Source organism: Phascolarctos cinereus, unplaced genomic scaffold (assembly GCF_003287225.1).
Source record: "Phascolarctos cinereus isolate Bilbo 61053 unplaced genomic scaffold, phaCin_HiC Scaffold_726;HRSCAF=1367, whole genome shotgun sequence".
Lineage (NCBI taxonomy): Eukaryota > Metazoa > Chordata > Mammalia > Diprotodontia > Phascolarctidae > Phascolarctos > Phascolarctos cinereus.
In genome coordinates this window covers 354,848,097-354,874,086 of record NW_027556098.1, presented here as the reverse complement: position 1 = coordinate 354,874,086, position 25,990 = coordinate 354,848,097, and the positions used below count along the sequence as shown (strand labels likewise).

The window sequence follows — 25,990 nt, the reverse complement described above, 5'->3', positions numbered from 1 at the left end:
ATAATATAATGATGTACTAGTATGATTAATTACTTATCAGAAAAAATAAGGTTAATATGATAAATTTGGATGATGTATTCATGTTGGTTCTTAGTTTTAGTACCCTAAGTACTCCAAAATCATCACTTTATTGATATAAAATCTAGTTTTAGACTGACCAGCCCAAATGGTGAAGGCATCACCTCCCTTGTTTTCCATAAGTTTCTGTTAGTGAAATCTAAAACTACATTACTTTTATTTTTCTTGCCAGCTTCATTGCAAGCCCTTAGCAACTTTGTAGAAGCCAGTTTAACTTAAGAAGTTCCATTTTGAAACCTGTCTTCTATTAGCTAAACATAAGATCATCTTTGCTATAGTTAGCTTAACCTAGGTAACTTGTAAGTAACTAGCCTTACAATGGCCTATTCCTCTTCCTTTAGCAGCTTAAAAACGTTCCAGTTTTGATACTCAGGAAATTCTCAACCCCAAGAGGCACCCCGATGCTGACTGCCCCCATATATTTGCTTCTGTATGCCTTTTTATGGATGCATTCATGGTAATAGGTAGCATTTATGTAGGACTTTTACAACTTGCAAAGCATTTTCTGTGTGTGATCTCATTTGATTTCCACAACTTCCTTCTACGTTAATAGCTAGCATGTATGGAGTGCATACTATGTGTCAAGCCCTGTGCTAAGTGCTTTACAGTTATTATCTCACTTGATCCCTGAGAGTAGGTGCTGTTATTATCCCTATTTTATAAGTGAGGAAACTAACTCTGAGGCAGTTATGTGAATTGCTCAGAGTCCTACATCTAGTGTCATGCACGATTTGAATTCAGATCTTTCTAACTTTAATTCCTGTGTTCTAAACAATTCACCGTCTAGCTGCCTTAGTCTTGCAGAAACTGTTTCCTAAACTCATCAGTTTGTCTAATAAAGCTTTAAGCAATATTACCTGCTGAAGAAGTCATTTTTATCATGATCCTTTGTTAATCCAAGTCTCTCCCATCCTTTACTTCCACAGATGTCTCTATTAAAATTTATATTATTAATTTTGGTTAGTTCTAGTTGTCTATAGATTGTGGAGTCCTGTTTCTATTATCCATTATATTAACTATCCTGTTCGGTTTTCTGCAATTTGTACATTTAATAACTATTCTTTCTGTATCTTTGTACAAATCATTTCTCATGAAAAGAAGCAAAATAAGGGCTGAATAATTTTGTCATCTCATTCTTATATCATCTACCCCAAGTAGTAGTTCTTTATAAAAATTGTATTTCATTTTTACCGATTATATGTTAAAACAATTTTTAGCATTTTTATAAGTTTTCAATTCCAAATTCTATCCTTCCCTCCCTAAGACAGTAAGCAATCTAATATAGATTATACATGTATAGTCACATAAAACATTTTCATATTTGTCATTTTGTACAAGAAGACTTGAACAGAAAGAAAGAAAGAAAAATAGTATGCTTTAGTCTGTATTCAGACAATATCATTTTTTTCTCTGGAGGCAGATAGATTTTTTTATCATGAGTCCTTTGGGATTTTCTTGGATCATTGAATTGCTGGAAATAGCTGAGTCATTCACAGTTCATCATACAGTATTGCTGTTAATGTGTACAATGTTCTCCTGGTTCTGCTCATTTAATTTTGCATCACTTCATATAAGTCTTTCCAGATTTTTCCAGGAGCATTCTGCTCATCATTTCTTATGGTACAATAATAATCCATCACAGTCATATACTACAACTTGTTGAGCCATTTCCCAATTATGGGCCTCCCCTGCTTTCCAATTCTTAGCCACCACAAAAGGAGCTGCTATAAATATTTTTGTACAAGTAGGTCTTTCCATCCCTCTCTTTTTCAATCTCTTTGGGATATGGACCTAGCAGTGGTATTCATAGATCAAAGGGTCTGCACAGTTTTATAGCCTTTTGGGCATAATTCCAAATTGCTCTCCAGAATGGTTGGATCAGTTCAACAAGTAGTTCTAGTCTTTCTTTCATCTACTTCTTATCCTTAATGTGGCTAAATCATTTCACATTAGGAATTATTGAAGGTATTAGAAGTGTTTAATAGGGAGAAAATAAGACATTTACCCTGCCTTCAAATCTTCAAAGGATGGTAATATGTCTGAGGGAGTAGACTTCTGTTAGTTTTTTGGCTTTAGAAGGTAGAACTAGGACTGATGGATGGAAATTATTTAGGGAGGTATGTAGACTCAAACAAATAATTTCTTAATAATAATAGCTAGCATTTATATCACACTTTAAGGATTGCAAAGTGATTTACAAATGGTATCTCATTTTATCCTCTCCAGATCCCTGGCAGGTAGGTAGATTATCATCTTTAGTTTACAGATGAGGAAACTGAAGGAGATGGTAATTAAATTACTTTCTCGGGGTCACACAGCTGTTAAGTGTCTGAGGTCAGCTTTGAGTTCAGTCTTCCAGACTCTAGATCCAACACTGTACTGCATCACCTAGAGAGTGGTAGAATCAGACCTAACACACTTCTCTTATCATCTTCCCATGATTCATTAAATCAGAATTTTCCCACAGATCCCAAACATTGTAACTATACCCTTTCTGAATTTTAAAAAGCCTGTCAAATCTGAATCTCTGAAAATAACTACATTTATAAAAAGTCTCCATATTTATGACTAGGCTAATTAACTCTTGGCAGCCACAGTTCTTCCTTTTCCTTAAGACTCTCAGCTGCTTGCCACCTCTAAATGTCAATAATAATAGCAGTCCAGTGCAGTGCATTTATAGTTAACTGCTGCTTTCTTATTCATATAACTGACCAACCTAACTACTGCCAGTTTTACTGTTTTTGCTAACTATAGTTCTTTAGAATATTCCTAGTTGACACTCTTTTGTCTTTTTGGGGCCGCTGCAGGTACTGATGATAAAAGTTTCCAACTTGAGATGGTATAAAAACATCTTTGACTAATTCCTAATTGTGGTCGTCTGGTCCAAACATCTAGTTGATTAAGTAGTACCCCTTTTGCTTTAGTCATCCAAAGTTTACTGCATGTTAGACTCATCTCTTGTTTCTATCTGCATTGAAGAATGCTCTGTTGTTTCAGTGGGAATTGGGAGGAATATATCTATTTGAGGTATAAAATCTGAATGATTAAGTAAGTCTTCCAGTCCTGTGATTATCATAGCTCATAAATCAGTGGATTCACATGCCAAGTTACGATTAATTAGCCTAAGTATATGCCATCTATAGTGTGTAATGACCTGTGTACTAGGAAATTCTACTAATGGTAATTCCATATCAGAATGGTGAATATTATCAAGTTTATAAGATGGTAGCAACCTTAGAGATAATCTATTCTCAGCACCTCATTTTACAAATGAAAAACTGAGTCCCAAAGAGGTTAAGTAATTTGCCGAAGTTCACATAAGTAGTAAGCCTGAATCCTTTCAGGCCTTCTGATCCTGAATGCAATATTCTTTCTGCTTTGGCACAAAGGATCATGATTGGTTGAAAGAACTGAGTATGTTTAGCTTGAAGAAGAAAAGACTGAGAGGACATGTGCTGGCTATGTTCAAGTATTTGTCACATAGAATAATGAATAAACTTATTTTAATTTAGTAGATGTTACAAAGGGAATTGATATAAATAAAAAAATTATCCAAAAGTAGAATTCACTGCCTTATCATCAGGTCAAAGCTGGATGGCAGCTGGTAAAATATTTTATATGAGGAAATTTTTTTACATATGTGGATTGGAGTAGATTCTACTGAGGTCTCTTCCAACTCTGAGATTCTGTGATTCTGATTCTTTGAAATATAAGTGTCTTGGTTATTGGTCTCCCACCTTCGAGCCTTTGTTGTCAGTCCCTTGTTGCCTTCAGGCCTAGGTTCCTCCTACAAGTATCGTTCCCAAATCATCAAGTCTGTCATTTACCAATTTCCTGATATAACTGCCAGGTGTATACACTGGGAGATTCCATAGGCAGCCTGAAAGGATGAGCTTTCAAGGGCAATATTAATCACATCATGCTCGGCAAATTATTCCGTTGACAGAAACTAATGATGTAAGCATATGATATACCAGTATGAACTCTGTTTGATATTGTGAGTCGTATGTCTATTGGAAACTGAGGGATTGGTATGCAGTAGTCAAACCGTTAACTTTTTTTGAAATTCTCTTCAAAACTTGGCAGGATCCCTGTCCAAGAAATGTATACGTGATACTCAGGCAGGCAAACAGCCTTTAGAACATATCATATTGTGTGTGGAGCATACACAATGGCAGGTTGGGACATAGGATCCAGTGGTAAATGTGGGGTTTTCTTGATAAGCTGCTTAGAAATTAAAACACACAAATATATAAAACCGGATGTCGACCTAACCCAGCTTTGTTTTTCTCACCAAACTGCTCTTAAGTGTTCTAAACAATTCTTGTCAGATAGGGAATTTTTCCCACTTAAGTCGTCCTTGCGTTTATCAAACATTTAGCTTTTGAGTATGATTATTACTGATTCTTGCCTGTTCAATATGTTTCACTGATCTACTTTTCTGTTTTTTAACCATTACTAAAGAGGATCATAACACTAAAGATCTAGTACTGGAAAGGAAACTAGAGGTCATCTAGTCCAGCCCCATTCATTTTGCAGATGAGAAAACTGATATAAGGGAGGTTAAGTGACTGGCCCAAAGTCACACAAGTTAAGTGGCAGGACTGAGATTTGAACTCGGTATCTGCAACTTCCTGTTCAGAGCTCTTTGTACTACACTATTCTGCCTCCCCAAGTAGTTCACTCACAGATTTGAAAGAGGTGTTATTACATTTAGTAGCATTAGTTCTTGGCCAATGAAATCTGGGCCCTGCTTTTAGAACTAGCATAATTTAACTTTAAGATAATTAGAGTGTTGAACAAGTATTTTGTCAAATGATATAGGGGGCTGAGAGGAGGAAGCAACTTTGTCTTTTTAAGTGAACAATAAGATGATGTGATGAATGAAAAACTTGAGAGACAAAATTTTGGGGGAATTAATAATTTATTAATTAGGCTAGCTAATAATCAACAAATTGATGGTTAGTGGTTTCTCTTGGTAACCAAAAACCAAGACATTAAGAAACTAGAAACCTTAATATATTTTTGGAAAAAGGGGGTGCCACTAATAGGTGAAAATCAAACTTGATTGGAGAACAATTAATGAGGGGGTGGGCTAAAAAGTCGTCAGCTCCTCCTGCTGAGAAAAGGGCTTCATTATGAGACTCAGTCACCTCCAGCAATTTGGACAGAAGAATCCATCTCCACCCAGACCACTCTGGTTGGTTTTCTCCTTCATGAGCTGGCTCACCCTAAACTTATGGAGGGGTGCAAGGACATGGGCAAGAATTCACCTACATTTGATTCTGTTTGCACTTCAAACAGAAATAAGATCTCCTAAGATGGGGTCCTGCCCAAGATCAAGGAGCATGTACCCCAAGGATTAGGACAATCTCCTCTATCAGCTATGTCTTTCAGAGACTGGCTGACTGACCTACAGGAAAAAATTCCGTATTTGACAAGAATTGTTTAGAACACTTAAAAGCAGTTTGGCGAGAAAAACAAAACTGGTTTAGGTCAACATCCAATTTCCTGAATGAGGAAATAGAGGAAATGAAAACTTAATCCTAATTTTATAATTAGTTGTTAATATAACAGCAAAATAATTACTCTCAATGGCCATGTTTTAAGAATAAGGAAAGGTAAGTCCTGGACGTGCTATTGAGGAAGCTTTCCCCTTCTTCCTTTGTTTAGAGGAGATACTTGTGTATGCCAGGTTTATAACAGTCTGTGAGAGGGCTCCCAGGAGAGTAGCTCGGATCACTTATTGCTATAATAGTCCTAACCTATAGCGATCACCCCAACAACACCCAGCTGGGCACTACAGTTTACGAGTATCATTGCTAATCTGGAGAATATCCAGTATGGTAATGACACATGATAAGCATCAGTTGAAAGACTAGAGGAAGTCTCAGAAGGGACATGATAGCTATCTTCAAATATTTGAAGAGCTGTCTTGTTGAAGTTTAGGCTTGTTCTGTTTAGCCCCAGTTGGCAAAAATAGGACCAAAGTAGGAAAGTTGGAAAGAGACAGATTTAGGTTTTATGTAAAAAAACCGAAACAAGACAAAAACATAACAAGTGGAGAGAAATGTCCAAATGTGTAATAGGCTACCTCAGAAGGTGGTAATTTCTTCCTTATTGCAAGCCTTCAGGCAGAGGCTGGATAACCATTTGTCAAATATGCCATGGTGGGGATTACTTTTGGATACAGGTTGAACAAGATCCTTCCAGCTCTAAAATTCTATGATTCTGTGAAGTTTATCTGTATATAAGAACTTGGGGACCTGCTTCTCTCTTCTTCCTGTGCTACTGCAGTATTACCCTTAAATAAATGGATGAACAATAATAAGTCAAATACCTAGTGAGTTACTGAACTGTTATCATTCATTTAATATTATCCACACTGTGCTTGCAGACTGAACCATATTGCCCACTGCAGTCTATACATTAATAAACTGGTTCTCTTTGGACATAATTTTCATAATATTTAGTATATTTAACTGATTATTAGTGGCTATTAGACATACCAAGGAGATGTTTAAAGAAAACCTTTTATAATTCAACTTGGAAATGAGAGAGTAAATTTAAGTACAATGTAATTTTTCTAGGCTTAATATTTATGTATCCATGCTGTATGAGGAACTGTTGAAGAAATTTGGGATTAATTTTTTAAATTCAATTTTATTTTATTTTTAGTTCTCACTCTTTTCCTCATATCTCCCCTTTCTCCTATCCTGCCCATCAACCCCAACTCCCTACATTGAGAAAGCAAGAAATTAAAATAGAAATTAGCTTTGAAAAGAGGAGATTGAAGAGCAAAGAGAGGAAGATTTCAGCCTACTATAAGGAAGAACATTTTGATCATTATGTTCTCTAGTTGCCTTGAAAAGTAGTTTTCACTTGAATTATTTATTCCAAAGCTAGTTGGATGAATACCTGTGAGATGCTGAGGGGATTCTCTGATTCCAAGATTACATATATAATTATTTTGGATAAAGGTATACATACTTCAAATGATTCATGATTTCATCGATGTGGGTAATCACTTCACCAAAATAAATTACAAATGCCTTCTCAACCTGCAGTTTCTTATTGCAGAGTCATCATGAATGTGTGTAGTCAAAGCCATTCATTACCTGATTAATGACCAGTCCTTTCTAGTGATAATCTTCTCCATGTTTAGTTAGGCCAGTGAACAACAAATATAAAATCTACATCTGGCTCATACTAAAAGGTAGAACATTTAGATAGATAGATAGATAGATAAAGTTAAACATAGATATGATCTATATACATATGTATTCTATTCATATGTATCTGATTTGGGAAGTTTGGTGTGGGATCAGTGTTTATTTGGTTGTGATGTTGAAGCTGTATCTCTTGACATCTAGTTTATCCCTCTAATTCATACAACTTTAAGAGAAATAGGATATTACTTTAACCAAGTAACTGTTGTGGCAAGAAAACTCACTGTTTATAATTTAGAACAATAATCAGCAAAATGCTTTATTTCATACATAGTTCTGAACAAAATGGGGGAATGAATCAATTGGCATATTGAGAAGGGAATTGGAGTCTCTGTAGGGCAAGTAGACTTCTGAATATGAGCCATTTCCCACAGATACTTATTGTATACAGAAAATGCACAGTCACGCTTGGTTCACAACTTGTTAGCCACTGATCTTAGGGATAGTTTGTTTTGTTTCAGAGGAGGGAAGACAGAGACTTTCTAATTTGTTAGTCTTGGCTGGCCTTGAGGGGGTCTAAAAAGGACAGAATCTGCTTCTTTTGGTTGTCCTTGTATAAGAATCAGACTGAAAGGAAGGTAAAACATAGGAATTAAATGTCCATTTATACTGAAATGAAGGCTAAATCTAAAATCTCGACTCGAATTAATAAGGTAAGAGAATAAGCATTTATAGAGAGTCTATGTCAGGCACTGTGCTAAGTACTTTACAAATATTATCTCATTCGATCAACCCTGTAATATAGGTGCTGTTTTTATCCCCATTTTACACTGGAAGAAACTGAGGCAAATGGGGTGAAGTGACTTGCCTAGTATCACACAGGTAGTATTAGAAGATTTAAATATATGTCTTCCTGCCTTTATGACTCTCACTGTGTTCATTGCACCACCTTAGAGAGGGAGGCTACAATGCTGTCCTTTCTCTGGCATGACATAACTAATTAACCAGTTAGGGATTCTAGTATATATTTTGGCCACCAGTTGATACTACCCTCATCCCACTGGCCCATTGGCTATACTGGAGGATATTCAATTCATATGGTTGGGCTTCCCGCTGTACTCAAAAGACGGTGTTCCCAACTCCACACAGACACTTTTGCCTCTGACTTGTTCAAGAGTGGGCAACCTGACTAGCCTCAGGTTCTCTATAGATCTAGAGATATGGCTCAGAACGTGTAAAAAAAATAGGAAAATCTTTCAACTTAGCTCTGAGTTTTCACCCCACCTTAGGGAAGCCTCCAGCACCCAATTTACTTCATTTATAGGACTTAGATGACTTACTTTTTATGGGAATGTGATATTTTGAAAGGCAAGGTAGCTGTAAATAATCCATATACTCTAATGCTGATCATCCTGCCCTTTACCCTCATTGGGGAAAAGGTTAAGGAAGGTCTTTCAGGTTCAAAACTCAGAAGCACTTGGAAGAAATGGGCAAATTGGCAGAGGTTGGTACCACATCTCCTTTGTTTCACTGTGGCTGGGTATTTTCATGGCAGCCACCAGTTCCATTGGTTTCCTCCCTGTCCTGTGTCTTGGCTGGGCCTGTTCTTGCCCTGCCAGTCCTAAAGTGCCCTGGAACCCTAGCTTCAGATATCTGCCCCTGTGGGTCTCTCAGTCTTTCAGGAGCTTTTCTGCTTCTACTATAAGGAGGGAATGGAGTAGACCAGCAGACTGGATGCCTTCCCTGGGATTGCTTCATTTCTGCTTTGGACTCACCAGTGACAATCAGTATGAACCTAGCTGCATGTGTGTCTGTGGGTACCCCCCTTCAGACTTTGTCCATCTAGCTGAGTGAAAGGGACACATACCTCTATGAGACTTAGAGAGCCAGGAAGGGGTCCTAGCTGCCCATTGACATATGACTGTCAGAAGAACTTTAGAGATAATCACAAAGAATGCTGGACTCAAGAACTCTTTTGTGTCTGCTGGACAAATGTATGTGTCCTGGTTGTAACTGAGCTTGCAGGGGGGAGGATTTTATGATGTGCTGATTTATCACTGCAACAGGAGGTCTTCTAGCCACCCCAGCCTAAACAAGGAAGGTTGGACAAAAGAAAGCCTGAAGATTGACCAGAGACTGTACCTTGATGTGCTGCCATCTGCTGCCTGGGTAGAGGAACCCTCTCTGGAGCAGACGTGGAGACATGCAAATCCCCAGATATGGGTTTCTTCCCTTTCTGAAAACATGCAGCAGGGATGCCTGGCAGGGCAGAGGAGCTGCCCAACTTGGTACAGAGGGGCCAGCCCACTGGAGGAACAGAGCAGCCAGCTGTAAGGGACCTTGCCAAGCAATCCAGCTAAGCAGCAGAGCAGCAACAGAATAGCCAGGATCTATAGAAGAGCAGCTCAGCTGTGTAGCAGCTTTGCTTAGCAGCAGAGCCACTGTTTAGTATATATACCCACCCACTGGTGAATTATGTGAGGACCAGCCTTCAAGAAATAACAGCAAGTCATATCTGCAACAGCGCCAGTTCCAGAGTTCTAAGCAGTCTTGGTCAGCCTTGCTCCTCCACCTGTCCCTTGTTTCTATGATGCCCACTTGTTCCCAAGTGCACTGCCTGCATTAGTCAGGGAGTGTGCCCCATATTTAATGCATTGTTGGAATGTTAGGTAATCATTGTTCTTGCTTGTCCTGAATTCCTTTTTAAAGAGTTAATTGATAAAAGTCATTTCTCAATTGATAAATGGTCAAAGGATATGAATAGGTAGTTTTCAGAAGAAGTCAAAGCTATTAATAGTTATATGAAAAAATACTCTAAATCACTCAGAATTAGAGAAATACAAATGAAAAATACTCTGAGGTTCCACCTCACACCCATCAGATTGGCTAAAACATGACGGAAAAGCAAAATCACAAATACTGGAGGGAATGTAGAACTGTTGGTGAAACTGTGAAACAATGCAACCATTTTATAAAATAATTTGAAACTGTGCCCAAAGGGTACAGTATACAACTGTGCATACATACTCTTTGATGCAGCAATATTGCTGCTAGGTCTTGTTAGCTGAGAACAAAACCCCAAACTGAATAATCTAGACATAAGTTTATTAAGTCATCCAGCAGAGGGGAGAGCTGAAATAGGGGTGACCTACACCCCACTTAGTGTCTGTAAATTACACCCGCTACAGGATTTAAACAAAGGAACAAGAGTATCTTGGAGGCAGGCAGTTCCCAGATAAGGCACATTTGGTTGCTTGAGATGAATGGTAGAAAAAAAACTCTTTACATTTATCTTTGGATTTGACTAGGTTTGTAGTCAGCATAATGTAGAATCTGAGTTAAACATTAAATAAATTTGACTGCTAAGTAACAGGTCTTGTTTCTCAGCCACACAGGACTGGGTTCCAACAGTGCAATAAAATTTTCCCAGTTTCTCCTGCTTTGGACTTAAAGCCCACCATTCTTATACTAGGAGAAGCACAATTACAGAAGCAGGTAACTAGGTTAAGGTTTAAAATAGCCTGAATCAGTGGAAGCATATCCTTCATTGCCCATCTTATCAAGAGCTTGATAAAATTCCTTTAAGGAGTAATAGGGACCAGATTGGTAGCAACTCATAGTCAGAGGGATAAAATTAGGTAAATATCAGGGCTGTAAATCAGGGATTTAGAGTTGTACCAGGTTAACTATACCAGGAGATTTCACAGACATTGAAGGCACACATAAGGCCACAAATATTGCAAAAAGTTCTTTCAATGTCATAAAAGTTGAACAAACTTATTTAAAGAGTCACAATTTTATACATTCCTTAAGGAAACAAACTAAGTCGAGTTACAGATTAAAATGCATCTAATCAATTTATTTCATCTTGGATCTTAGCTGTTCCATGTAGCTATTGGATACTTGGAAATGTTTTCCCTTGGAAATTTTAAAATAGGCCTCATTCCCAAGGCAGTTGTGGAGAAATGCTCCTCTTAAATTTGTTTTTTCCAATAAATAGTTCCTGTGATGAAAGCTAGTTCAAATGTTATAAAACTAATCTTAGACTTGTGCTGTTGCCATTGCTCCTAATAGAAACGTTTAAAGATAATTGTGTGTACATATGTATGTGAGAGTATGTGTGTGTGTGTAAGAGAAAACATCTTTTTACTTTTTTTCTCAGAGTAAAGTTTATAACTATTATAATGTGAAACTTTTACATATTTATTGCCTCACATTTTTGTCCTATTATCCTGTCCCCTCTTTGAGGATACATATTATCCTCAAATCATCCAGAAAGAATGAGATATTTAAGAATATGACTATATGTGAATATATAACTATTGGTGACCACAAATTCAGAGTAGAAAAATTAAAAACAGTGACATCTTTCATACTTGCATCCCATTATAGTGACTCAGAGATATTTAATATTACAACAACAGGATTCATTTTATATATGTGTGTGTATATGTGTGTATATATATATGTACATATATATGTATAATACACGCACACATACATATATATGTATGTAAACTTTCCAGTCCACACATGTCCTTGTTATAGAAATTTGCTGTGAAAGAAAAAAAGAGGGACATGCTTATAACATTATCAAGATGGTCCCTTCAAGGTCATACACTGACCTGACATAAGCATAACCAGATTGAGCTTCCTTAACTCTGTCTGATACCAATTAAGAGTCATAGTTAACATTTATTTTACAGTAGCCAAGTATACAGCAAAGTTCCACATTATTCACAAGGTACCATAGCCAGTCTCAGAATTAACCAAATGGGAAAATTTTTCTGTTCATGAAGGAAATAGCACAATATGGAAATTGAATCAAGGGAATCCTACTCTCATATTTACGAGTCTGTCCTTTTAAATTTTCCAGGCACAGATATCCATCTGTAATTCATATCTGGAAGTTCAGGAGCTGTATAGTAGGAGTATACCTACCCACTCTGAGAAAGTTTGAAACAACCCTCCCTTTGGGGAACCCCAGCCTACTATCATTGGTGTGAGGTTGAAAGACTATAAATATTTATATAAGAAAGTGTACTGGGGTGGTGACCTGGCTGTTATATATCTGACTGTCTGTCTTTCTGTCTATCTACAGATCTACCTGTCTGTCTGTATCTATGTATCTGTATATCTATATATGTATGTATGTATGTATGTATGTATCTATGTATGTATGTATGTATGTATGTATGTATCTATGTATCTATCTATCTATTTCTGTCTGTCTCTCTATCCATCTATCTACCTGCCTGTGTGTATATTCCCACAATAGCTAATGTTTATATAGTCCTTTAAGATTTGAAAAATGCTGAAATGTTATTTCATTCATTTGATCCTCACAACCACCATGTGAGGGAGATGCTATCCCCATTTTATAGATGAGATAAGGGAGGTTTAAAGAATTTAAGTATTGGTAGGAAGTCTCTGAAACAGAAATTTAACTCGGATCTTCCTTATTCCAAATTCAGCATTTTCACCTCTTATGCCATGTAGCTGTCTTGGGCTTTACATCTGAAGATACACATACACATATGTGTGTGCACGCACACACGCCCTCTAAGATTGACCAAGCTAAGTTCAGAGAAGTCACTGCCAGAAAGTTGGAATTATTTTGGTCATAGCAGTTATGACGATAGATCATATATTAAGACATGGGAGTGTCAGCAAAGAGAACATGCACTCATGCTGATTAAATAATGGACCTTTTAAAGTACAAATATAATAAAATGAGAATTTGAAAACATTATTTGACTGCATCTCACTTTTTTTTCTCAGTAACAATATTGATATCTTAAGTCTGTAATTCATTATGATCTCAGTCATAATTAGAGATATATACCATAAATATTAATTAAATTGTTTAATTGCATTAAGAACCTTGTTAAGTACATATTTTTATATAGTTTAATTTTTTTAATTAATAAAATATTATTTTCTCTTCTTCTCACTTCCTCTTGCCTATTTTAAAAGAAAAGAAATATAGTACCCTTGTTACAAATATGCAGTGTCAAATAAAACAAATTTCTTTATAGGTCATCATCTATCCTCTGGAATCATGGCTGATTGCCACATTGAGCAATGTTAGGTCTTTTAAAGTTGTCTTTACACTGTTGTTGTTACTGAATAAATTGCTCCTGTGACATGAACAGAACAGAAGCAATTTATTCAGTTACAGTAATAGAACAGAATGTCTGGACCAGTTCATGGCTCCACCAACCATGTATTACTGTGCTTTTTTACTTAAGTCCTACCAACATTCATCATTTTGCTTTCTTATAAACTTTGATAATCTGGGTGTGAAGTATAACTTCAGAGTTATTTTTATTTGTATTTCTCTAGTTATTAGTGATTTGGAGTATTTTTTTCATAGGACTATTGATAGTTTAGATATCTTCCTTAAAAAAACTGCCTGTTCATATACTTTGACCCATATGCATCATTTTAATAGTATAGTATACCAATAATATAGTATGTACTTATTAACTTGTTAACTTGTGCTTATTAACATGTACATGTTTTCATGTGCATGTGACTCATGTTTTACATCAAATTCAATTCAGAGCTAAATATATTTTTATGAATATTAGGAGATAATGTTAACTGCAAAATTTGAGCAATGGACTCAGAAGCAGCAGTAATGGAAATTCCATGTTCAAAACTGAGGAAGAAGGCAGGGTTTCTGCTGCTTCTTTTTTGCTGAGTCTGAGAAGGCTTCCTGAAGGAAGTAGAATTTTAAGTGTAGGTGACAGGAGAGTTGCTCTAATAGCAGAGTGCTGCATAGGTGGTCCTACCAGCCCACTATATTGGCATTGGTACTTTCCTCCTTAGCAGATTTATTTATCAGATTTATTCAGTGCTTGCCTATACTAGAACTCCTCATGGTTAGATAACATCTTCCCACTGCCCACTAACACTTCTTCCCCTGTTGTATTTTCACAGCTCAATGTGGGGGAACTGTTGAGGAGATGGAAGGGGTTATTCTGAGCCCTGGATTTCCAGGAAACTACCCCAGCAATATGGATTGCTCTTGGAGGATAACACTGCCTGTAGGCTTTGGTAAGTCTTATGGCCCCAAGAAGTCTGTGTCCTTTTATGTTCAGAATCCTGAAAAGGGTGCCAAGAAGTCTGGTTTCAAGTCCCAGCTCTGCATATGTCATTCTCTGACTTTGGGGAAGTCTCTTAAGCATGTTTGCTTATCTGTTAAGAGGGAGAATAATCCTTGCTCCATCTGCCTCATGAAAAATTGTTGCAGGGTGAAATGAAAACATAGTTATGAATGTGTTTTGAAAAAAGTTAAAATGTTTTAAGAATTCCAAGGAGTGATTGAGAAATGACTTAAAATCAAGAGACTTAGAATCTAAAATAATGCAGAGATACATGTTTAAAATAGCATTTATCCATTTGAGATGAGCCTTAAGTTTTGATGGTATATGATTCAGCATCATCCTGTATGGAAAGATCCAGTGCTTGGGCATTGTGGTTCGCCAAGAAAGGGTCAGATATATTTCTTTGGCCAATGGAGGAAAATAGACAATTTACAACTTGTGCCAAAGCTGAGGAATGGCTCACTTTGATGGCTAAAGCTATTTAAAAAAGTACTAGGGGAAGAGATAAAGTACAGTGAAGAGTTTTATCTCTCAAACTGAATTCAGTAAATGTTAATTATGGGCCTATTGAACAGCATTGGTCTTTGCATGAGGAGAACTAGAATAGTTTAGAGAAGAAATAGCTCCAGTTCTTATAAAACTTATAGTTTAGTAATAGGTTCTAGGTGCAGCATGTTAGAACTTCTCTGTGAATCAGGTAATTCCTTCTAGTCTAGAAACTTCAATAAAGCCCACCAAAATCCCTAGGCAGAAAATTAAAGGTCTGAGGGAACAAGAATCAAATTAAGAGAAATAAGAAATCCAGGTTTTGGTAGCTGCCATATTCTTTAACAAGTCTTTAATGGCAGCTTATTATTTTTTTTCGTCCCTGTGTTGAACATTGTGGGAAACATGGGAAGACGAGTCTCCTTAGAAATAGTGATATCAATCAGTCAGCAAGCATTAAACACTAAATAAAGCAAAAACAGCCCCTGCTCTCAAGGAATTTGCATTCTGATGTGGGAGACAATATACCTAATATATATGAAACAGAAAATACAAGGTGATATGTAATAAATGCACAGATAGTACTTGCTATAGGAAGTCTGAGGAGAGCGAAGCCCTATAAACTAGTATAGAATTCATATGATCTTGGTTAGGGCAGAAGGGAGGGGGTAAAACATTTTAAGTTGGAGAATGGTTTGAACATAAGCAGGTGTGGTTTTGAGGAAGCCAACTTGGTTGTTTCTTAGTAATGCATGGAACCTTGAACAATTTGTAAAAACCAAAGAAACTGTAGACTCTCAACTTCAAAAAGTTGACTTGTCACTCCCATCATACTGGCTACTGGCAGAGGCAGTGTTTTGTAACTGTTTCAAACCTCACTCTTAGAAGACAACAGATGTGGGAATATGGAAAATGAGAGAAAGTCCCAAACTCTATCATGGTCCCATGAAAGAGAAAGAAGAGACAGTTATCAAATTACCATTTACTCTTAATTATCCATCCTGTTACAGTGACTTTATAGCAAGAATTCTCCCAAATCTGCTTTTGTTTGGTTTCAGAATTCTGTTTCTACATCTGTACATATTCAACAGTGTGATAGTAATCTTACTTAATTATGACTTAATTATGACTATGCTTCAGGTCTAATATAGAAATGAGTTTACATTCCCTGTATATGCATACCAGTTGGGTAATAAGATAGATTATTTTGGGTGCTTGGATAAAATGGACCCTTAGCTTCAGAATTTTGCCATAGTACTCCACCAGTTGGATAGCTGAGAGAGGGCTGTACTTCATCCTCACACCTTGATGTTAGAATACAGAAAGCTAGGTTTAGAATGTCCTAGATGGGGTGCAAATGAGTGAGATTGTTTGGATAATCTCTTGGCTCCTCACCTCTAAGGAGTCTCCAGAGAGTTCCCAACATAATCACATCTGCTTTGATCTCCTTCCTGCTCAGGGTCTGGGTCATACTGAACCAATTTAAATATGCTATAAATCAAATAAGCTCTTTATTGCAAAGTATAACCTTATGTTTCAGTGTTTCTGATATGGGAATGATTTTTAAAGATACCAAAATCCAAAAACCTTGCAAAAGTTCAAATGGAAAATATTTCAACTTCTTTCATTCCCCATGTGTCTAGCTTAAAAGGTAATGCTACTCAAGGCAGGAGTTTGGATATTCTAAACTCAGAAATCCTCTATGAAGCTCATACCCTCTGTGACTATTAACACTAACATTACTGGCTTGAACCCCCAAAACAATAATAATTTTTGACATATAGAGAGAGCACTAACAATTTCACAAAGCACTTTACATGAATCCTGTCATTTGATTTCTCCAAAAGCCCTGTGAGACACAAATACACAAGTGTTATTACCCTTATTGTACAAACGACAAAATTGGTGAGAAGTTAAATGACTTACTTCTGGACACACAACTAGTCAGTATTGGAGGCTGTATTGGAATCCAGGTGTCTCTTGACTCCAAATCCAGCACTGTTTCCACTGTACTGTCATATCTCTCTCAAAATTGTAGGAGTATGATCCTGTTCAGTCCCTTCTTCTCCTTGCCACCAGAGCTAGTCTATTCTCAGTGCTTATCCCTTTACTTTATTGTTGTTGTTATTCAGGTTTTTCAGTCATGCCCAACTCTTCATGACCCCATTTGGGGTTTTCTTGGCAGAGATACTGGAGTGGTTTGTCATTTCCTTTTCCAGCTCATTTGACAGATGAGGAAACTAAGGCAAACAGAGTTAAGTGACTTTCCCAGGGTCGTACAGCTAGTGTCTGAGGCCAGATTTGAACTCACAAAGATAAGTCTTCCTGACTCCAAGGCCAGCACTCTATCCACTGCATCACTTAGCTGCTCCCCACTTGTTCTGAACTCATCCAACAACAGAAGGAGAAAAGGTTTTCACTAGCAATTCAGAGAAAGGGGGAACAGATATTGAATACTGAATTTAGATTACAAAATGCTGGATTTGTAGAGTCCAGGATTTTTATCCTACGGTCTTTTTATTCTGAACTTACAAACCAGAACCATGTTTTGGCTTCCTGGGCTAAAATAGCTGCTGCTATATAGAGGTAACATCTTGCCCCTAGAAGTGAGGTCTTCATGCAGCCACCCTGCTAATTAGCTCCACACATTTCCATGAAGCCTCATGCTGCTACTAACTTTTCTCATCAAATTACAAAGTCAGAGCTTCTATCAGCCACGATACTACCCCTTTAATAAGGCTCTGCTTGAGTCAACCAGACAGTCCACCCACTTCTTCAGAGTGACTGATATATTACAATCCCCTCTCCCACAGGGAATATTACATATTTACATTTCAATTTTTTTCACATCAATTCCTGCCTTTCTGTTCCTATTGCCACCACTCTAGTTCAGGCCCTTATCACCTGTCACTTGAACTATTGCAATAGCCTCCTGATTAGTCTACCTGTATTAAATTTCTACCCTCTTTGATCCAACCTTTACTTTACATAGCTGCCAAAATTATCTTAATAATTTAGAGATTTTGACCTTTTTGTAATAGGATAAAATACAGATTCCTTAGTCTGTAATTTAAGGTCCTCCACAGTTTGATTCTTCAACTGTTACCTAGCTTTTTTTTCTTTCATTATTCTCCATTAATACACTCTGTGTTCCAGCCAAACTAGACCATGGTTCCCCACTGTCATTCTGATATTCTCCTGCCACTTCATTCAGACAAGCCAATCCCTTTGCCTAGAACACACTCTCTTCTTATTTCCACCTGTTGAAGTTATTTTTCTTTAAGGCCCAATTTAAGGACTCCTTCCCCAAAAAACTATATGAAATGGATCTCTCCCCACTAAAAATGTTCCTAGCACGTTGCCCACACCTGTCCTTTGCCCTTATGTTTCTCTGTCTTGTACAATAGTTACTTTGGTACTTATCTTCCCCCCTTTGTGTCCCCCCTAGATTTTAAGACTCTCAAGAGCAGAGCCAGTGTATCTCAAGCACAAAGCACAAAACTATGTATGGAGTAGGTGCCTAATGTTTATTGACATTACAGAAACAGCAGTTTTGTCAAATCCATGTATAGTACCCACCGATCATAAGAGAAAAGAAATTGCTTTCAAATCCTAAAATATTTAAATGTAATGAGAACAAAAGCAAACTATTAAGGCCAAGTTGTTTGAAGATATTTTTATTTGAAGCTGTTACTGTATTAAAATATACTGAGTAAAATTTATGTACATATATATATATACATATATATACACACACATATATATTTAATATATGTAATATGAGGAAACTAAGGCTCTTAAAACAACTTTTCAGTGATTTACTATATAATCATACAGCTAGTAAATGTCTGAGGCAGGATTTGAATTCAGGTCTCCTAAGTCCGGTATTCTGATCTTCTATACATTATATTGTCCAATCCTACTTTATCCATAAGAATTTCATTCAGAAGTACATACTGTTTTATATAGGACTATGCTCTAAAGGGTCTCACCATCAAAAAAGATGGCAAACTATCTTACTAATTATCATGAACAAATAAATTAAAGGAACAGGGAAAGATGAACATTTAAAACAAACAAACAAAAAAAACTTGTACAAAAGAATTCCAACAACGACAACCAAAAAAAATTTCCCCTCTCATCCTGGAAGAACTAGCAGACCCAGGGATCTATAACAAGAGCTTTCAGCTAATGCTAAGGTCTTTTGGTTTGGGGTGGTTGTGCTTGGTTGTGCACGTGTATAGATATTAGTCAACTTATTGCAACATAAAGAGAAGTCCATTTCAGCAAGTCCTGTGTTGAAGGCAGTTGCAGCAATACAAACTGTATCTTGAATCATGTAGGATATTCTTTTAATATTGTATTCAAACAGATATAACTAGCTGTGTGTTTAGCTAAGGCATTAGGCAACTGGTCAGCTTGCTGGCAGTTGTACCCCTAGATGGCATTCAGACTTCTTGTCTTTCAGCCGGCTGGTGGCATTTAGATTGTCTTAGGAGTACACTATACAGAACAAGTGAACCACATGCTCTCATTCACAGAGCTGTCTGGTTCTTTCAATATGATTCTAAACTGGTAGCCGTTATAGACAATTTGTTTATTAAATCAAGAAGGATTCAACAAACATTTACTATGGTAGACAATGCTGGGGATACATAGATAATTAAGGCATGGCATCTCTTACCCTCAGGATATGCATAAATCATTATAACATAAAATGTGGCAAGTGCATGAATGAGGTACAATTAAGGTTCTGTGAGAGCTGTGAGGAGGAAGAAATCATTGACTGCTGTTAATATTGGGGAAGATTTCCTGGAGGAGGTGACATTTGAACTGGATCTTAAAGGTTAGGTAACATTTAAACAGGCAGAGATGGAAGAGGAGAATAGCCTACAGAGTTATATAAATAAGGGGAGAGAATTATAGGACATATTTAGTGAACTTGTCCCATGAATAGTCCAGCTTTGCTGGAGCATAGAGTATGTGAAACAGAATAGTGATGTATAAAGCTAAGTAGGCACTGATGTTACAGAAACCTGAATACTATTCTGAAGAGTCTGAACTTAATTTGGAGCCTTTTGGCCCATGGCTTGTGGGCGTGTTGTATAAAACTAAACAGAATATTAAAATTCTATCAACTTCTCTTAAACAAGCAAATGTGCCATTCGTAAAGCATGTATTCTGTGTCTAACATTACAGGCAACTAGAGATGACAATCGGAGTAATATGAAAAAATGGCTCAAATAGGAACGCTTAAGGCTCTTATACACTCTGCTGTATAAGTAGTGTAATGTTCATCAAAATAGATAACTGCAATAAAATGTACAGTCTCATCTTCTGTGTGTCTGATCTTTCTGAGTACCCTTGTACTCTGTCACTCTTTGCATCTGTTCTTCCCAGGCTTGCCCTTAAGGAAATCTTTTAGGCCTGTCACTCTGAGAATTGTTCTTGCAGCAACAGTATCAGTTTTTGCAATCAGGCTGCCCTCATCTAATCTTGGAGATGAAAAGCAGTTTATTCCTGGCTGACCTTTGAAGTTCCCTGACACAGGTAAACTGTACTTTCTACTCTGTAAATAGGACTGTCCACATACTTGCTTGGGAGTAAAGAAGCATAACTCAAAGCCTTAGAAAATTTGAGTTAGCAGAACTCTAAGAGAGGGAATGTGGGGTAGTAGAAAGAACACTGGGACTTGTTGCCAAGAACTGGGGCCTTCATGAACTGGAGACAGGTTGCCTAGTTCCCCAATACCTGCTCTAGCAAAAACCTGAAATTCCCATTAGATCAAATAATGATCAGGAAATTCAATGAGAAACTACAATAAATGACATCTTCCACCCTCAAAAAAGTAAACCAGAAACTTCCTGAGGATAGGAAAGGGGTCCTTTATGTAATGAGAATGCTAGAGCAACCAGAGACTGGATACCAAGCTCTATATCCAGAAACAGCAAGAGTTAAGGGCTTCCCTGAGAAAGCCTCAGGGTGAGGACCTTGAAAGCCCTGGGGAACAGCAGCAGGGAGCAACTATCCTGGTACTGACCAGTGCTCAGAGTAGGACAGAGGCCCAGGGGCTCTCAGGTCTCTAACACTCTGTCCTGAGATGCCAGACAGAGCCCTGGAGATGTAGCACTCTACACCTCATGAACCCAGAGGAGCCTAGGCCAGGAAGGTGGAGGTCATCACAAGAACCCCAGGCATCCAGGCAAGAATAAGCAGGGCTAACTACCTCATCTAAATGTGTCAGGGTATGGAGTGTGGTCCTGGCTCAAAGTCCTAATTCAGGAAGCAAAGGTGGGGAGATGAGAAAATCATTGAAAACACCATGCCAAAGCAAAAATTATTACAAATCTAATTCTGTAATAACTGCAAGCAGAGAATCAAAGGAAAAAAATGGATATTCCACAAGAATTACATGAATAAATTAAAATAAAATAAAAGCTTTGTAAAAACTTTGGGAGGAAAATAAGTAGCTTAGAAAGAGAAAGTGATAAATACCCCTAAGAAACATACTTCCTATAAACTAGAATAGATCAAACTGAAATCCATGAGTCTATGAAACAGCTATATATGGTGTGTGTGTGTGTGTGTGTGTGTGTGTATATAAATTAGAACAGAATCAAAAGATTGAAAAAATAGAAGGAAATGTAAAAAAAAAGTATATATATATGTATATGTATATGTACACACATATATATGTATGTATATATAAATCTGTCCTGAAAAGCAGGAAAAATAATTTAAGAATCACTGGAATCTCTGAAAACTGCGATTAAAAAAACCTTGTCACTATATTTCAGGAAATCATAAATAAAATTCCCCAGCTCTCTGAGAACCAGAAAGCAAAATAAAGATAGAATCTACAGATCACCTCCTGAAAGGAACCTACAATGGAAAAATCTGAGGAAGGTTATAGCAAAAATCCAGAACTCCTACATCTAAGGAGAAAATGCTGCAAGCATCCAGAAAGAATCAGTTCAGTTTCTAAGGAACTACAGTCAGAATCATACAATATGTGTTAACTTCTATTAAAACATAAGAAAAGATCTCGAATACAATATTCCAAAAGGGAAAAGATACAAGCCTACAACCAAGAATAACTTATCCTGCAAAGCTGAGTATAATCCTCAGAAGAAAAGTAAATGGATTTTTAATGAAATAGGAGAGGACTTTTAAGTATTTCTGATGAAAAAGTATAGGAACTTTGAAATATAAACATACAAGTCCAGAGAAACCTAGAAAAAGAAATTTATTTCAGTAGTTAGAAGGAATTATTTGATGATAAAATGCTAATGTTCTAATAAGGGAAGAAGAAATAAGTGTCCTTTCAGAACTGTCATATCTTCAAAGGGTATTGAGGGAGTTAAGTAAGAAAACCAGAGGTCTTGGGAATAGATTGGTTTTATTCTGAGGGTTTAAAGAGGAGAAAGAGAAAGGAAGATAAAAGGAAGAAGAATGTGGAACTTGTTATTTCTTATAATTAGCATGAGAAATAGAAAAGAGGAAAAGGATGGAGAGAACATTTTCATATGAACCTTACTTTTATCTGAAATGTATAAAGGAACATTAAACGCTTTCAAACACACACACACATTCAGAGAGTTTGGTGTGGAAATTAACTCAGCTCCTCCTCATTCTTATATGTTTCCCCACTAAGAGAGATCATGATATGGGGAGGGAATAATCACAAGCAAAACAACTTCTGGACGCTGAAGAGGAAACTAGGAAAGGGGGATTGTGGGAATTAGAATGTATGTGGGGCCTTAGATTGTCTTTTGGACAGTTGAGGAATAACTGAACAAATTGAGGTATATGAATATAGTGGAATATTATTACACTGTAAAGATGTGATAAAAGAGATGATTTCAGAGAAGCCTGGGTAGGATGAATTAACAGTAAGTGAAGTGAGCAGTTCTCCAGAGGAGCTTTGATGAAGCATGTTATCCACTTCTCATCAGAGTGGTGATAGACATGCGGTACAGACATATGCTTTTTGGACATGGTCCCTGTGTTGGTATTGTTTTTCTTGACTGTTCATGTGTTTTTGTTTTCCTTTCCTTTCTCTTAGTTAATTGTGAGGTGAGGGAGGAGGCAGGGGAAGGGTTGGTGATGGATTCCCTCTCCCTTCTCCCAAAAAGACCGTTGAAATATATATATTTTTTAATGAACAGAAGAAAACCAAAGGAAATTCAGAAGGAAGCAGAGACAAGGTAGACAGTTTTAAAAGTGATGTGAAGTGTTTGTAGATAGATATCTATATAGATAAAGATACAAATACATATGCAATGTGGTATACTTAGTGTATGTATTATGTATACATATATGTATATGTGTATATACGTGTATATACATATACATACATATATATCTATATATCTCTGTTTGTCCACATCCATTTCATGAAATGGAGATCCGTGGTTTCATGTAGAATATTCTTTTTGTGTTCTGCTGTGTAGATGGAAATATTCTTTTTAAGAGTGTTTAAGTTTAGAACAAATTTTTTTTAAAAGTAAAGAACTCTGGGCTGAGTCAAGAGACTTGGATTCTAGTTCGAGTAACGTGGAGATTGCTTTCCCTCATTTATAATGTGATGAAGTTGAATTAGTTCTCTCATGTCCCTTTGTATATATTTATATATGTGTGTGTGTATAGATTCATTAAAAATAATATTAAATGACATACAGCAATTTGAAGTTGCACAGCATTTTATATGCATTATCCCATTTGAGCCTCACCACAACCTTATGAGGTAGGTGCTATGGGGTATTATTATCACTATTTAACCGATAAGGAAGCCTAGGATTAGAAAAATTTAAGTGTTTTCTGCAGTTTTGCATCTAATGAGGATCAGAAACAAGATTGGAACCTAGGCCTTCTTGATTCAAAGTCTAGAACTCTATCCATTCTGTCACTCTTCCCTATACCACACTTGTTTCTAAACCTCTGAAAGCTTACCAGTGATCTCTCAATTGCTTAATCCTGAGGCTGTATTTCAGTTCTATTCCTCTTTAACCCTTCTGAAAAACCTGCCTGTTGACTGCTCCTCCCTTTTGGATGCTCACTCTTTCATTTTATACGACAGTGCTGTATCTGCTTCTGCCCTTCTAACTGGTCCTCCTCAATCTTCTTTCTGCAGTCATCATCCATCTCTCACCCTATAAACAAGTTTTCCCTAAGATTTTGTTCTGATCCCTTTTCTCACTCTGTACATTCTCTGTTGGAATCTTGTCTTTCCCTGTGGGGACCAATGTCATCTCTACACAAATGACTCCCAGATCTATATGTCCACCCAGAATTTCTTGCCTGATCTCCAGTCCTGCATCTGCAACTTGGATATTTCCATCTAGATTTCCATTTGAGATCTCAAAGTCAGCATGGTTAACATGGAGATAATCTTAAGGTAGTATGTATAGCGGAAAGAGTACTGGATTTAGAATTAGGAGATACCTGGGTTCAGATGTCATCTGTGGCCCTTGTTAGATGTGTGACTACGGGTAAGTCACTTAACTTCCCTAAGCTTCATTATCTTCTTCTGTAACAGTGGAATAATAATACTTGGTGCACCTATTTCCCAGAATTGTTTTAAAGCTCAAAAAATGCACATAGAGATTCTTTCAAACTATAATGTGCTATGTAAATGTCAGTTACTATTTTTTCTCATAAAAATCATGATTTCATTGATGCAGATGATTCTTCAAATTACACAGGTCATAATCCGTCCATGTCAACCCATCCTATGCTACTCTTATCCATGCCCTCCCTTAAGTTTGCCATGAGAGATCTACCTATTCTGCCATATTTCTCCTTTTTCATGATGTTGACTTATATTGAACTTGCAATCTATTAAAACCTTCAGTTTCTTCTCATGAACTGTTGTCTAGTCAAGTCTCCCACAACCTACACTAAAGTTGGTTTTTATTTTATTAGATTAGGCTCATTGTTCTAATCCTCTTGAAATCCTTTCTGATCCTGATTCTGCTGTCCAGCATGTTAGAAAACCCTTTCAGTTTTGGTCATTAGTAATTTTGATAATTTTTTTCGATAACAGATAATAAATTTGGTAATATAAGTAATTTGGGGCAGATAGGTGGTACAGTAGAAACGGCTGGGTCTGGAGGTAGGGAGACTCATCTTTGTAAGTTCAAATCTGGCCTTAGATACTTATTAGCTATATAACCCTGGGCAAGTCACTTAATCCTGTTTGTTTTAGTTTCCTTAGCAGTAAAATGAGCTGGAGAAGGACATGGCAAGCCATTCTAGTATCTTTGCCAAGAAAACTCCAAATGGAGGCACAAAGAGTTGGGCATGACTGAAAATGACTGAACAACAATAAATTTTGATAACCGTATTATCTATACTTTAACCCAAATGACTGATGAAAACATCAAACAAAATAAAGACAGAGCCAGACCCTTTGGGCACTTTGCCTCCTGCAGGTTAGCAATAATCAAATAATCATTAATTAGTTCTGGTCATTCAACAAGTTCCAAATCTGCCTAAGTCTACTTTTGTCCAGTTGAAAACTTTTTGCATTTTTGAAAATATAACATGAGAGGATCTGTCAATACCTGAGTCAATTAAAAAATCAATGGACAAACATTTGTTAAGTACCTTTTGTATACTAGGCATTATACTACTGAGAATACAAAGGCAAAAATTAAACCATGGCTACCCACAAAAAGTTTATATTCTATTTTCATTGTTTAAAATTCATGTCTGTCATGTGTTACACTCACTTTACCAGCCTAGTAATCTTGTCAGGAAAAAATAAAGTATTAAAATTAGCTTGGCATAAAATTTTATTGATGAACTAATGCTAGCTCTTATGCTTGCCACTGCCTAAGTGCTCACAAAGCACCCTTTAATAATTTACTCTAGAATTCTGCCTGGACCTGGTATCAAGTTCCCTGTCCTGTAGTTTAAAGGATCCACCTTCCTTTCTTTGAAAATTCTGACATTTGCCTACCTTCATTCTTCTAATTCTATCCGTAGCTAACTGTCAATTGAATTCTTATTCCTTGAAATGAAGTAATGTACTTCAGTTAGGTGGAGAATTGATTCTTGGCTCTTCTCCATGCATATTTCAAACTCAAACCTGCCTCTTAACTGGGCTAATCAACTAATAGGTATAGTTACGAAAGTTGTGTC

The 25,990-nt window shown here is 36.8% G+C and overlaps 1 protein-coding gene across 1 annotated transcript in view; it reads left to right on the top strand.

Moving 5' to 3' along the window:
- CSMD2 (CUB and Sushi multiple domains 2) overlaps positions 1–25,990 on the top strand; it is a 974,125-nt gene that overhangs the window by 822,019 nt on the left and 126,116 nt on the right. The window contains 1 exon segment of the mRNA XM_078157010.1: positions 14,193–14,309. Within this exon segment, the coding sequence (XP_078013136.1) occupies positions 14,193–14,309 (117 nt within the window).